We start from the raw sequence: 16,829 nt of genomic DNA on the forward strand, positions 1-16,829 counted from the left end.
CAAAATCCAAACGGCAAAATATTCAATACCTACCATATAAGTTCTGTTACTAATTAATCAGTGATTATACACAAAACAGTTTTAGACAACTTACCATACGTAATAAACGGCAGCATTTTAAATAATTACCATTTCTTTTCTTCATTTAATATGATAAAGATCAGCCAATCTTAACAATACCGATTTCTACACCTTAACATTAATAATATCAATTATATCAAATAAAATCGGAAACTATTTTAATGCAATCCCTGATCATCCTCTCTCATATCAGATCAAACCGAAAATAAAGTCAAAACATTAACTGAAAATCTTTGATATAATATTACTAAATTATATTAACCTTCTAAAATCAAAACTAAATATTCGTATTCTTTAACTTTTAGCAACTATACCGGATCTTTAGTAAAGAAAATAATTAACGTATCTTATCACTAATATCTAATAAGCATATTCTAGAATTTATCATTTCCCAAAAACGTCTCTATTAGTCATATAAATACAAACCGATGAACAAGCTTAATACTCAATATTTTAGATCTATCAGCTAATTTGGTCATCAAGACTGCTAATCATGGGTGAAGAAAGCTCGCTAACATCAAGCCTTTCAAAACGGTAAGGTGAAATCGATGATAGTGTACAAGGTACAACATAGATGGGAGGGACTAAATTTTTGTTTTCTTATTTGTTTGTATCTTATATGATCTACAACAGAATCAAACTTGCCAAAAAGAACGGTTTTGAAGGATGTTACAAACATACCTGGTCTTGCCAAACATGGTCGAGAAGCACCATTGATCAAGAGAAAGCGATTACAAGGAACTGAAAACAATGTGATCTTCCTTAAACAACAAATAAGGTGATAGTTAGTTATGGCATTACCAAGTTATTAGATCTATATTGTAATCATATAAGTAACACACATTTGTTGATATAATGAAGCAGGATCTGCTGTTAATCCAGCTTAACATCTTTACAAGAATCAAGTGATGTTAGCTTCGTGCTTGCTCATCCAGTAATCCGACTAAACAAAGACAAACTCATGGAATCTCTACACAATTTAGTCCTCCATCTATTAATAGCAAGCAAGGTAAAAAGGTTTTGAATAGATATTGAGTAACTGCTGAATACTATCTATACATTATTGTGTGTCTATAGTCATCTAATCATGCATTAGAACTAATATCAAGTCGATTATCAGGTGTAGCTTCAATGTAAAATCTTTTATACAACATATAGACAAAACAACAATCCGAATATTATTACTTAAGTCAGAGCTATTTTAACTAATAACAACCATTAAAATAAGATCTTATGACAACTTTTAAAATTTTAAAAATAAAGTCAATTCGAAGAGTCTAACGTTATTATGTCATTTTGCACTCCATCAATTCCATTAAAACTCAAGGCAATTGACGATATAACTATTGGGGATTGGACATGTGTTCAATTAATTATATAGAAACACATCAATGTTTCGGAGTAGAAAAACTGAAAGACAATTTACCTTGCTTTATTTTTTTTTGTAATTGAAGGATCAGAGGCCTCCAAATATTGTACACATGCTAGAGGACGACAAGATGAAGCGGTGGATCAAAAGAGAGGTCAGTTTCGTATAGCCATCGACAAAGCGGATCAGATCAAGAACCTGAAGCTGGATTGCAAAGAGAAATCGGCTTAAAGGAGTAAGCAGCGCGAGAAGAAGCTAAGTATAGTGCATGTCGATTTAAATTCTCTAGAGATGAGGCAAGGGTAACTTGGCCGTCTTCCGAAGTGAAGTCGCCGGAGAGGAGAGACCATACGAGATTGTTTCTTGGGGACTGATTCCCACCAGGAATGCATCGGATCTCGAATCGGTGACGGAGGAGATTCCTGAGATGGCGGCGACAATAATGGTATGTGTCGTGGTGGATTTATAATGGTGAGGAGTAGAGGATGCGGTCGTTGAGGACAGAGAAGGTGAGCCGCCGAGAGGTTTGACAGAGGAGAAGGCGATGAGAATTGAGATGGTGAAGAGAGTGAGAATTGACCATCGTGACTCCGTGATTAACGAAGAAGAAAATATTAGTAGAAGGAAATGTGACGTGACGTTTAATCACTTAACACGAAAAACGCTTTTGGGCCAATATGCAAAACAGGCCAACATAATTAAGTTTCGTAATTTGTGATTTAAATTAAGGTTCAAACAATTATTGAGTAATTAATCCATTCCATTTTTACTATTAAACTTTTATATATAACTTTTATGTATTTTATAATTTTTCATATATTTTCATAACCTAAAGTGTCTACGATATATTAAGATACATATCTTATTTTCAAAAATTCAAAATGATATATGTATATATATTTATTTATTTACTTATTTATCAAAGCAATAAAGACAGAATGAGACACACTTCTTATGAGTTGTATGAATGGGTGTATGAATTATGTACCATTTTTTATGATACTCCCTCGGTATCATAATACTTGATGTTCTAGAATTTTTACATGAATTAAGAAAAACATTTAATGTTTAGCAATAAATGTATTCTTCATTTATAATAACATATTTTTATAATTATTAACTAATAGTATTTCATCAAATTTTTAAATTCTCATTTAATGATTTTTGAAATTTGTAATTTCTTAGTATTAATTGATAAAAGTATACAGAAAATCATCCTTTGTGATACAAGAAAAAATTCTAGAACATCAAGTATTCTGATACAGAGGGAGTATAATATAATTTATTTGCCTTTCAAAAAAAAAAGACACACTTCTCTTATGAGTTTTGCGGGACGGATTTCCTACGGTAAAAAATATCAAAACTATTATAAGGCAGGCCTAACAAGATAGATTTGTAGGGCCACACATTTAAGTCATCCGATTTGATAAGTTTTAATCATTTTGGCAGCTTTTATCTGGTGTGATAGTTCACGAGACGGGTTTTTTGTTAATTCCGGTCTCGCACAGGTTTTTTGTTAGTTCCGGTCTCGGACAGGTTTTCTGTTAGTTTTGGTTTGGGATGGGTTTTCGGTTAGTTCCAATTTGAGATGAGACGTTTTGATAGTCCACAGGAAGGGAAAAGACGGGTTTAAACTTTAAACATATCACCTTTCTCTAACTAATTTTTTTATGCCACTAATAATAATAAAAACAATCAGATCATTTTTTTCTCTATACCGATTTAGAAACAAATCGACGAGTTTGGATTATGAATGTTTTTAATATTCATAAAAATACGCTTACAACATAATACATTGCAAACTAGATCGTAAACTTAGTTTTTGAAAACAACTCCGCACGTACGTGCGAGTCCGAACCTAGTAATCTTTTAATTCTCAAACTTAGGAATAATGTTTTAAGGAAACCTATCAACGTTAAAATTGATATGCATATCAAAAGTGTGTTGATGCTATTAATGTGCATTAATCATCATTTGAATGTGTGAATATAATGTCGTCTACGTAATTAATATAGCCACCATTCAACACCAACTCGGGGTTCCAATATCTAATAGTATATCTAATAAACCCCCGAATTAAGCCGATAGTTCTCCATGTCGTCATATTTGTTATGTTTTCCACGCGACAAAATCCAACTGGACCGGTCCAGAATCGCTATAGAACTGAAGATCATGCCGATTGACACCCGTACTTGCATGCAAAATTATTATTATCTGCTTTCATGTAGGAGTATATCAAATTAGACGACAGATAACCAAAAATTAGTTGCAAGATTGATCGTAGAGAGTACATATAAACATTACTGGTTCGAATACGTAATGATGTAAAAGAAGAAACTGCGACAAACAATTACACCAAACTTGAGATTTCATCATTACACTTAGAAACTTTATTACATATAATATCCCATTAGATATGAAACTTGGACCGACTTAAGAAGACACTCGAAGCCAAAAGAAAAGTACATCAAGTTTGGATCAAGAGAGTTCTACTGAACTTCTAAAGGATCAATGTCGGTTTACACGACATAGATATATTACTAACCGTACCAAGGAACCACCGACTAAAATTATTTTTCTTAATTACAACGCTAATTAATTTACTTTAATTATCAAGAAAGGGAAATTAAATAAAATAATATTAATTAATTTAATTTTAATGATACAAAACGAGACGACGATCGCAAGAAGAACACAAGTACTTTCTCTTGATCTTGAAACAAAGAGGAACGAAACAGAACATCCATTTTCTTTCGACATCAAGCATTTGCACCTTACCTCCACAATACGGACACGATCCAGGTGCTTGTTGCCTCCCTAACTCTATCTCTTCCTCATCACATAAACACACCAGACACATTGTGTTTTTTTCTTTCTCTCAGATCTGATTCTTCTTCTCTCTCTCTTTTTATTTTCTGGAGAAGTTTTAGTATTTGTAAAAATTTGCTTTGTTTTCTGTGATGGGTTTAACTTGTTCGGGAGAACTCTTTTTTTGCTCACTGTTTCTGAGAAACTCCTTAGGAGACTTATATTGAAGAGAATATTTGAAGATTTTGTTTTCTGAAGTCGCAAAGATGGGATTATAGTTGGGGGGTGCATGAACGAGACTTTTATAGAGGAAAAGAGGAAAAAAACGGCTTTGCTTTCTTTCCCGTTTTATTATTTTACTCACTTTTTTGGTTAGTATTTTACTATTTAAAATATGATGTATTTGCTGACTTGATTATTTGTCAGATTTGGTCAATTACTTTCAAAGCAAAACATTAAATAATTCGAGTATACTTAACTGGAATATGCGTTTATTCTTGTTACTTAATTCATCTTTTTTTTCTTTTGAGTGATTTGTGATTTAATTGAATGTATACTTTAGGGTATAATATAACAGTTACGGAAAAACTCTGTTCGTTTTCTATAAAATTGAGTCTTGAAACGTAATGAGTTTCAGGACTTGTTTATATGGGTGTCAAAATTAATACACTATCGTTGCATTTGATCATAAATCACACGTGCGTGTTGATGCAAATTAAGATGCTTCAAGGTCTTAAGCCTTCTATACAAAGTACAAAATCAAAAGGGAAATTATCGACCGTAAGCTAAAATTGTACATTTAAGAGCAAACAAAAAAAAGTCAATAACTAAGGGTGGGTCTCGTGACTCTCTTGTTCGTAAATGTAATAACACGATTACGTACGTTAAAGACTCTAGCTAGTGTGATACTACAACTCAACAAGAGACAAGTCTAGAAGACGACAATGTTCTGTGTTACCTTTTACTTTGGTTTCATCGCCCCAATCGTTGGTTCGTTTTTTTCTTTCTTGTAACGTTCAAAAGAAACATATGATATCTCAAGAGATATGAAAATTAAAAAGCTGAAGATGGTAACCTGAGTTTGAAGCGAATGAACCATGACCATTAGATCAGCATCTATGCACGTAAATCTCGGGGATACAAACATGAAGATCGATGGCTCAAAATACTATGGACGCATTCGTCTTACAAAGTCAGTAAGTATTAACAAGCCAACAGAAAATGTGGCCCAAGGTTTTACAACCAAGTAATCAACCAGAAGTTTAATTTCTTTGTATATATATATAGCCTTTTTTTTTTTGGTTTACGAAAACGTACGTAAATCATTATTTTCATTCAGAGTATACTAAGATACATTTTCAAATGACGTTGTCAAAATTTCGATGGCATTATATTACATGATGATCTTTGTGGAATCTTTCCCAAAAAAGTGATATATCATATGACATTTTTTGCTTAAATGGTAAGGTATATTGCTTTCAACCTTCGCGTCGTATTATTTTATGACTACACCCAACTTTCAGGAAACCTCATATGGTAGAAAATTTAGTTCGCCATTTTGTATGAAGGATTGTATTTTTTTTCTTTGTGAAACCTTAGATGGCGAAAAGCTGAACCTTTTGTCAATTTTGTGATGGAAAGATACTATTACTGTTGTTGGACATGAAAATCTGAAACTGCAATATCTCCATAGTCTAGGAAAACGCTTGAAGTATGAGCGTAAAGAGGGAGGGTCGAATTATGTGAATGGCAGCAAGGTCTATCTGAAAACAAAATACATTATTATAGTGTAAGTTCTTATTTACATAATATTGTGCTTTTTATATCCCATCAGAACTCATAAGACGATATAAAATTTACTCTCTCATTGAGTTGTTGGTGTCCGTATATTTTGTTTGCGATTTGGACTGATTGACAAAGTACGAACTCATAATGTCGACAAGTAGAAATCAAAATAATGGACATTGGTCGAGGACATAATGAACACACATGGCTAGTATGCCTACATAATGTATATATTCTCGTCTTTTTCAAGGGTTTGTAAATTTAAAGTCTCTCCTAGACGACAAACTCTATAAAATTATTGCTTCAGTATTGAATTTTGTGGCCGATAACAAAACATACTATACGGTCATACGGATGATGTATGAGTATGACTGTTTTGGACTCCACTCGAGTTCATATGGGCTTGATGATTACTGTTTTTGGGTCATGTCCAATCCACTATCGAATGTTTTTGGAACGTCATACAAGAAGGCCTTAACCACATTACTCATCTCCCTAATGTGCTCTTCTTCTTATCTATCATACGATGTTCCGTTTTTGGATGTCATCAACATAACTTGTGTTATTAGATGGGCCATTAAAATATCCCATGAGAATGGGCCTAAACCCAGCCGAACTTCTAATATTGATTTGTGTGGATAGGGATAGTCAAACTTCGATTCGATCTTATTTAACATGCATAACAATCTGACGCCTAAAAAGATTGTTGGATCGAGAAAAAACTTACAATCTGACACCAATAAATTTCACGTCTGATCGTGATTTTCATTTACGAATTTGCATTATAGATAAAATACATTTGGTCCACTTAGTGCAAACATAGATACAATGGGAATATATACAAAGTATATGAGTATTAAAAAAATCCATAGGAACACAAAAGCAAAGAGACATTCCTACTAGAAAACCCTACATAAAAAAGGGAATGAAACAAAAGTTGAAAGCAAAGACTGTGTGGCCCATTCACACCTCATCTGCAATGATGACGAAACAGAGTGGGAAACCCAAAAAGTTGGCTTTTATAAGTTTATTTTATATATTTTCGGCTAATTAATTAAGTGATTATTCACTCTTCCCCCATGCAATACACTCCAAAAGACTCGATAGATAGATAGATGGATCGTTCGTACCCTAAACCAATAATATAATAAGCAATAACAAAAAAGACACATCGATCTACATTAAAGTTTTTATTCTATGGTCTTGTATATCATGTCATATTGTCATTATCGCATTTCCGTATATTTTCCACCGAATGATGCAAATTACTTTAAAAATGAAAAATCTAACGGCATAGATATATAAAATATACTCTTAGCTCATCATTAGCCTAGTCATGACCAACTGAATTCGTAAAATGAAAATTTTCGTTGTTAATTATAAGCGTACATGTTCATAATTTATCGTATAACAACTAGCTCGATCGGACTAGTTGGAGAAACAGAGAAAGATGAAATATAAAAACCTTTAGTGAAGATAATGTGAAAACAGAATCTACTATCCTTTATTTCTGTTGAATATTTTTTAGGTGTGATACAAAGTGATGGGTTTTAGACTAGCAAAGAGAATCCATGTTGGGTGCTTCAAAAGGCGAGCCATCAAAAAGAGAGAAGAGAAAGAATATAAAGATGTGTGAGAGAGAGAGAATATTTTCACTAAGTGTTGTAGTAGGCTTTGGTGTATGTGAAGTGTCTTTGTGTTTTTTGGTAAAATTGTTTGTGTCAGCTTGATAGGGCACGCGTTTGTTCAAACTCCCAAGAAATAAAAAGGAAAAAAAGAAGAAGAGGACATTTGTCACATTGCTCTTTCTTTCTCTCCTCTCCGAGAGCTGAAGCCCTCTGTCTGAAACAGAAGGTCTGGTTCCCCATGTGATTGTATCCTTCTATCTGACGCAGAGAGTTTGATTCTCCGTTCATTCGTTCACGTTTCCCTCTCTTGGCTTCTTCTTTACTTAGCTCAATCCGATGTAAAAGTTATCATTTTCCAATTCTCTGTGATCTACTGTAGATTCTAAACAGATTCAATCTCTTTCGTATGTGTCGAATTATATTCATTTGATATGAGAAGGTTTATCTTTTAGACCCATATGTTTTTAACAAGAGCATATTCATTGAACTTTTAATTATGTTATTCTAAAAGAACTTTAAATTATTATACATGTGAAAACTACAATTAATCTCGTTACTGAAAAAATATATATATATACATATATATATATATATATTTACAAGTATAAGTTTGCTTTAAAGAAAGGGGAACAAAAGTTACATAACACAATAAACTCATAACAATCTTATATTTCATGAGAACTCAGACAATCAGACTTATATCAAAACCTAAATACTAGGATTATGTAATTAATAAGTGACTTAGTGTTAGTGCCTATAAGTCTAGGTTTGTGCTGGTTGGCTTATACATCTCAAAAGAAACCAAAAGCCAAGATACGTATTTTAACTTTTCTTGATACGATGCAAAATCCAACATAAATAAAGAAGATAATACATAAATAAATAAAGATAAATTTATTTAATTCCTTTATAAAACCAATGAAGCAAAAAAGATGAAGAGTAGGAAAAAACTCTTTTTGACTGCAATAGTGGAATGTACACAAAACAATAGTCACTTTTTACACTTAATAAAATGGCACGTAAAAGCCTTTTTTTTCTTGCCTCAAAGTTACAGCCAGATGTTTTTTTACCAGAATCTGGTAACCAAATTCATGTCTGTTTAGCCGTTGTCTTGTCTTTGCTCACCAATCTTCTTACCTCAATTGTATTTCTTTAATTTATTGTTTTGTTAGTTTTTTGTTTTGTTTTTTTACTCAAAATTAATGATGCCTCGAAAGTAAATCCTACGTTTGAAACAAAAGGATTTTGTGTATTCAGGATAAGCAAAAAAATATTAGGTTCCGAGAAATTAATTTGTTTGAGCTACGGTCGAAATAGTTTTGATTTAACAAGATTAAAATTGAAGATATTGATTCCTTTACAATGAATATTTTAGTCTCTTTTTTTTTTTGGTTCAACTTCAACTTTCATTTACCAAATCATTAAACACTTGGTTTATCCCACATTACAACATGATTAACCAAATGATCATATTTTAGTCTTTACAAAGACAAGACTTGTTTCGTATAAAAAACTTGAATTTATATTAACATTTGAATATATGGGCAGTTGGGCACCATACAAGAGAAACATAAACTCTAGTATAATTTTGAATTGCTTTTGTTTTGTGTACGCTGTCATTTATTTTGTTATGTCGGGGTACTTTCTTGTGTATTCTCACCAACAAACATATAAATACAACTTTTAGATAAATACATATATATATATATATGTATAAATAAATATGCGTGGTCTTTAGAAAGTTTTTTTTACCTATGGACTCACTATTTACGTAGGGCATGCTTTTTTGAGTCACGTCAATCATTTACAAACTTTAGCATCTGAATACGATTAATGTTTGGGTAAATAAAGTTACCTGAACATATGAATCAGAGCTTCTGCAATATGTGAATAATATGTAGGCATCACGAATATTAATGAAAACAATCTCAATCAAACAAAAATTACATCTTGATTGTGTTGCAGAAAAAAAAAAAATCAACCAGTAAGAAAAATGCAAAATTTCGCGTCAAAAGCAATTTGGTCCAAATAGTGTAGATGTTATTTTTTTTTTATACTGATACATTATGTTCTTCAGAAAATTTAACGTACGTATGTACTTTACACTATATTAGTCATCCAATTTAGTTTGTTATTTTTTCTATATACAGCTCACTCACTTATGATAATCTTCTCCTCAGACAAATAAGAACGCGAATACAAATCACTGGCGTTTATACGAAGTTTCGTAAAATAAATTAAAGAGCAGAGAGACAAACAAATGGGTGATATCTCTATAGATATAGATCAATCTATACACGAGAATGTTTAATTCGACTGTCCCTATGTAAGCTTTCTTCGATCAAATCAATTATAAAAGCTTACATGGAATCTGACAATACTCTGACAAGATATTCTTTTATATTCTTGTTTCATAGATTTGTTTGGTGTGTTTAGTTACATTGATTGATATTTAAAAATATAACGATGTCTTGGTCCATCAATCGTAAGTATATATAGAGAGTACTTAGAGTTAGACTACACTGCTCTGCATTGAAAGCATATGACCATGCATGGTCGAAGATAAAGTAATGATGGAAACACTCCTGATCAAGTGGGAGGTTCAAAGTAAAGAAAGAAGCTCTTGTCAACGAGAGGGTTTCAGAAATGAAGCATCAGCAGTTACTTTGGGCTTCACACAAGAGTGCATAGCAAAATCATCATCATCAACACCATCGGTACATTTATATACGTGTGATAAAGATCAATCTAAAAACAAAACGACCAAAGACAGCTGCGAGATCATGAAGACTTGCTGCACACATAAAATCGTCGTTAAGAGAATTCATTGCCAAGGAATAGCTTAGTCACATGTAATGCTTAAAGGAGAGTATGGTTCTTCTTCTTCTGTTTTCTCTTACCCATTTCCATAAAATGTAGATGTCTAGCTCTAATGATCTCATTTGGAAATTCACACAACAAAACTACCTTACAAGTAAGTTACAGTTTGAAGCTCTTCTAGCTAGTCAACGTTTCTCATTGGTTGAAATTTTAAACCCATATTTAGACAACTAAAGTCAAGTATCTCGCATCAGATGAAGCAAACACAAATACGGAATATCAAAATGATCTGTATAAAATTAAAAATATGAGATAGATGAGGAAATGTCATTTTATTGTTGAAATTTGCTAAATGGTGTTCATTCTATATCTAGTTCAGTTTAGGTTCGATTTTTTTAAATAGATTCTTATATAAGAAGAATAATACACATTTTTAGAAATACACAAATAAGATTAATTGTGCTAATGCTCACACATTTAAAAAACTTTATATGAAATATGTCAAAATGATACTATTTGTGAAAGAGATGGAACATATAATTAATTCAAGTAATAAAATTCATAGATATGCAAATACCAAACTCAAAGACGATAAAGCTCCAAAATAATTGTTGTAGTAATAAATTATGAAGTACAAACATTTCTTTGTGCTTGTGTTTTTTTTACTACTAGTAGTAGTATTGATTAGGACATCACGACATGAAAACGCAATCACAAACATAAATGTTAAGAAACGTCGTAGTCTTAATCAATGCATAATTCGTTTTTATTACAACTGCCTACTTTTAAGTTTTAACTTTGACAGAAAATTGCCTACTTTAAGATTAATTTTCATTTCATCTTAAAAATTCTGACTTAAACAACGATTTTTATACTTCATCATTGATATACTTACATTATAATGTTAACTAATCTCTGTAAAAATAAAATTAAACAATCGTTGATTATCAAACTAAAAGGTCATCAAGAACATGTTGTTCTTTCTTGCGCGTATAGTTTCACTTTTAATTAATTTTTTTTGTGTCTTTTAGTCCTTTTAAGTTCTGTTTTGGAGTATCTCAGCTATTCACAAAAGATCAAACCTTCTTTTTCATCCGGTGGGTTCCTTTGTAGACTAATTTTTTTTTATAAAAGCTTGATCGATCAAGATTCATGCTTCATTGGGATTAGAGAAGAAAAAAGAGAGAGAGTAATGATGATTAATTTCTTTATCTTTTCCATGCAAAAGAAGAAAAGCATCAACATTTGAAAAAAAAAAAGGCAAAGAAAATAATGAACACACCTTTTTTTTTTTTTGCCTTTTATTATCCCTTCGATTTAACCTTCTCTGATCTCTTTACTTTTTTTTTCCCCTTCTTCTTTAATACTTTAATGATCACTCCTCTCCCCTTTAGATCCGATGAACACCAAAAAGCCCTTTTCCATATAAAAATTAACATGCGTTTTTTCTTCCTTTTCTAATTTTATCTTTATACAGTCTCATACCTAATCTATTTCTGGATAAAAATCATTATTATGAACACATACTAATCTCGAATTTTATGAGTAGATAATTTGTTCGCAGCCGATACTCATAAATGAGTAATGTTTAAAATACGCAGTTGAATCGGCTTTAGTCTACTAGCTTGCGAGAGCGAGACAGTTTTTCATGTATTCATGTCCTTAGAATATCGTACCACCGTAATTATATCCTTTGCGTTGATATATATATATATATATATATATATATATATATATATATATATATATATATATATATATATATATATATATATATATATATATATATATATATATATATATATATATATATATATATATATATATATATATATATATATATATATATATATATATATATATATATATATATATATATATATATATATATATATATATATATATATATATATATATATATATATATATATATATATATATATATATATATATATATATATATATATATATATATATACGCGGCAACCTTTAGCAAAAGTGATGTGCTACATCCATATATAGTTAAAGTTAATATAGGCACTGATGTGTCAACACCATAACTAAAGTTGAATTTTTATTACTGCACCAGATAATTTAAATCAATGTAAGTAAAATTAATTATAAGATTATACAACTTGAAGTGATGTTATTCAACTTTCATTATTCGAGTTCTCACTTTGTAAGGTCATTATAAAATTATACAATGTTACCAGTCGGAACAAAACTATTACTAGCATTTAGCAGTAATATATTTAGTATTCGAAACAGAGAAATTTATAAAAATGGGTACCTAGCACACTAAGAAATTACGACAATTTACATTTGAATTCCTAGTTCAAAAGTATATTGGATTTTTTACGTTGCTCTGTCTGATAAGAAGTAAGTGTATATAATACTATTGTAGAAAATTAAAGTTGCGCCTTTTATTAGTGGAAACCGTATAAAATGGAACGTAAAAGCTATGTGCTTTCATTTTCACTCCCATGCATTTTCACCCTTTTCAATTTTTATGTCATTTTTCTCGCCAATCCAACCAAAAACTATCAATAAATCATATTTTTATTTGGCATTATTGGTTTGATCATTACGCTAGCTATAGCTACTAAACGTAAACGTGTTTTTAGTGTCCAAAATTTGTTTTTTTTTTAATAAATAACTTAAATCCTTTTTCAAATATACATATACTTTCAAACTGGATAACCCATATCTACATCGTTCCGAATGCGTGTTCGCTGTAGTTTCAAATTTAATCTCAAAGTTGGGTTTTCCTTAAAACACATGTTAGAAAGAAATAGTAATTTTTCCTATTGAAATGTTGGTTTCTTATATATATTTTTTTCCCAAAACTGCCAAGTTTAATATTTATAACTATTAGTCCAAATATCAAATAGTACAGTATAAACAATAATGGTCAAAACTAACCCAAAAAAAAACACAAGGCAATAATGGTCAAAAGCACTATAATAATATCTACACCGAATCCATTATGACAACTCATGGGTTTTTTTAGTCTAACGATTGTATTGTATACAGTGATTGATCTCAAACTTTGTATAGATTTCCGTTTTCGATGAAGCTGTTGATCATATAAATCTTAAATTATAAACTGAAGATGCATTTGCAATGATGGGATCATCTTTATATTCCAACTATTGTTGGAAATATGTAAGGCAAAATGCAAACCAAATCATTAGAACTCCAAAACTTTGCCACTTTATTAGCTCCTTATCAGTATTAAAGAAAACTTCATTTGCATTCTTCTTCATCGATCTTTCTCTAAAAGTATATACTTTCCTTGCAAATAGAGTAGTCTCAATTAAATTATGTTTACATTTGGTCCTTTTCTCATTTCATGGGTCCTATGGGAATATTATTCCCCAATGATTTGGACTCTCGCCACCACTATAAGACCCTTCTTGGCTTCTTTGATTACACAAAAGTTAGAAGTTATGATCATTACACCAAACTAAGAGCAAAGTAGTGCTCCAATATTGATTAGCCATATCATGTAAAACCAAAATCTTTCGCTTTCTCTTTGCCTTTTTTTCTTTTCTTAATGTAAAACATTTTCTGTGTGTTGCTATTAATCATCATGATCGGGTATATATATAATCTACAAATTAATTAAACAAATTAGCATAAAGCAACCCATTATAGCGTATTAGTTTTTGCATGAATTAATTTCAACTTTAGACGACATTTTTGACTTCGAACATTAGAAAACGAGAGCGAGTATATATGATATCAGAAAGATGTCTTGATTATCTGCATTTGTAATGAATTATAATAGATTAACTTTCTTCTGCATGCAGTGGTAAGCATATATTTTTGTTTGTTAAATATATTTTGATGATCAGAAATCCTAAAATAAAACCCACACTTATCCACAAAACCTTTAAAAAGTGCACTATAGTTATATATAATGTTAGAGGTTAGGTTAGATAAATTATAATGTTGGCTCCTTAGAAAATACCAGTTCGCCCTAATTTCTCTCCTAGACACTATTATCGAGACACCACAAACACCCTTCTTCTCCGACGCCGGTAGGGCTCCGGCTCGCCGGCGTCAGGTTCTCTCACACCCTAAAATAGTCTGCTACTTCCTGTACTCCTTTATGTCTTTTTTAAAATCTTTTTCCCCATTTTATTTTTCATCTTTGTTTCCTTCTCAATCCTCGACCATCAACCCAGATCCGAACGGCGAAGACTCGTGCCTGCTCTCATACCGAAGGATGTAGTGCCCGGCGAACCCCATCCTCAATTACTCTCGCCCAGTCCTACCGTCGATGCCTCCAGAGTCCCTACATTTTCCAATTTCTCGATCCGGATTGTGCTCCGCCTCTGACGAACCCCTTCCCGCAACATCCTCCGAACCTCCCCAAGCGGCATCGGAGTTGATGCTTGACGGGAAACTTCCCAGAGCAGCGTCTCGCCTCCGCTTTTGGACTTCTGTTCCAAAGTCATGTCCTTTTCAGAACCTCGTCGACCCACGGCCACTCCCACCAGAGAAGCAGAATGTTTTCTCCTCTCCGGATAACCGCTGCGCGTCTCAACTCCCCTGGCCATCCACAACATCCACTGGATCTTTGCGGATGAGTTATGGACCCGAAATCGGTATGTTGGCTTCCCATAGGGTCTCGCTTCACCTTCAAAAGTCCAGGCTCTCTCTGTTTAGCCCTCTGTTATCCTCTAGACAGTTCTTAGTCTGTTTGGTTATCCTCGATGTTCGAAGACTGCATCAGAGTTTCCAGCTTGCTAGTGTGTCTTTGATATACAAAGGGTATGTGGGAATTATGGCTATTTCTCAGCTTATGTCATTGTCGTTTGGTCCTAAAATCTGGAACTTTCATGTTCTACTCAATTCCCAGCATTCTTACTATCTACTGAAGCTCAGGCTGTTTATCCTTGCTCCCGTGTGTTGCCGAATACAAACTCTATGTGGAATCCTTGATCACCATTGTCATGGCAGAGAGGACCAACCTAGTTTGTTTCGACCTTACATCACTCCTTTTAGCTTCCTTGGTAATCTCTCCTGATCCCATTGCCCTGCAACCAAACTCTCCTCTGAAGCTCAGGTCTGCCTTCTACTCGTCAGTGTCTTACCGACCACATATCTTGTGTGGAATTCTTGATCACCATTTCCATGGCAGAGAGGATCCACCTGCTATGTCTCGATACCACACTTATTTCTTTCGATCCCTGGCACTAGTTTCAACTCTGTCTTCTACTGACCTTAAGTCCTTGAAGTTTTGTGGCTTGCAAGAGCTGAATTCAAATTGTCGAAGCTGTGGTTATGGCCGTAGAGTGTTCTATACCAACATCCACCCCTCGACAATTCTAGCTAATCACTTTAGGTACCACCGTGTTAAGCAAACAATCACCAGCACCTTCCTCACCCTCCGGGCTATTGCCCCCCGAATCCCTGTCATGGATTTGCTCCTGCTAGTGCTCCTCACTCCAGTTAGCTCCTTGGCTCTGATTCTCCTACTAACGGCTCTATGTCTTTTGACCATGGTCTCTCTGTCATCTCTCGAGTCCCTCGAAGATGTCCATTCTTGCAACCATGATCCCACATGTCTCCAATTGCTTTTTAGCATTTGTTTCATAGATCTCATGGATATTTGCTTGATGTTTTTTATCTGCTTGCTACTAGTATATATGGCTTTGGGGAAAGCCTTTATCTGTAATCTTTTAAATTCTGTGATACTTTATATTCCTCTTTATACTGTTTCTATTTGAATGAATAGAATCATCGTTTGTTAAAAAAAAAAAGTTATATATAATGTTATTTTATGTCCTGGTGATCGAAATCTCAACAATTTTCTTTCATAGTACCTCAGTTAAAAAAAATTCCAATCTTAAGTACAATAATATTCTTGACTGATGCCTCGACCTCGATTACAAAAAAGTTTCACGAACGCTCAGCCACAAACGAACAATGCCGACACTACATTGATCATGAGTATTATACTATCACACTATATATTTTATGGTCGTATAGAATTGCTGTTTTGATGACTAAACGGCCACGGAATTTTATGGCTAACGGTGGCTACATAGCTAAATAATACTATAAGTAAGCAAGCTCGTTGTAATACTAGCCTTGGAAAATTTGTGGCTAAATCCGTCTCAAGTAGTCACTAGTGGAACCTATGGCCGAAGATAACACTATGTCACTGAATGTCGCAAATCCTATGTGATCCAGTGATAGCAATTGATTTGTGTATGTGGCCGTCCGTCCGTGGCTAACTGGCTATATTATATACGAAATAGCCACAAATTTTAGCCTCAAAGAATTTTAAATCTAGAGTGTGTATGTTGTTTTTTTTTTTTTTTTTT

General features: G+C 32.7%; 1 protein-coding gene across 1 annotated transcript; it reads right to left on the bottom strand.

The window, feature by feature from the left end:
* LOC104733998 lies at nt 3,382-4,581 on the bottom strand. The gene has a single exon (XM_010453514.2). It carries the CDS (start codon nt 4,308-4,310, stop codon nt 4,107-4,109), a length of 204 nt encoding a protein of 67 aa, XP_010451816.1. The 5' UTR covers nt 4,311-4,581; the 3' UTR covers nt 3,382-4,106.

This window comes from Camelina sativa, chromosome 2 (assembly GCF_000633955.1).
Source record: "Camelina sativa cultivar DH55 chromosome 2, Cs, whole genome shotgun sequence".
Lineage (NCBI taxonomy): Eukaryota > Viridiplantae > Streptophyta > Magnoliopsida > Brassicales > Brassicaceae > Camelina > Camelina sativa.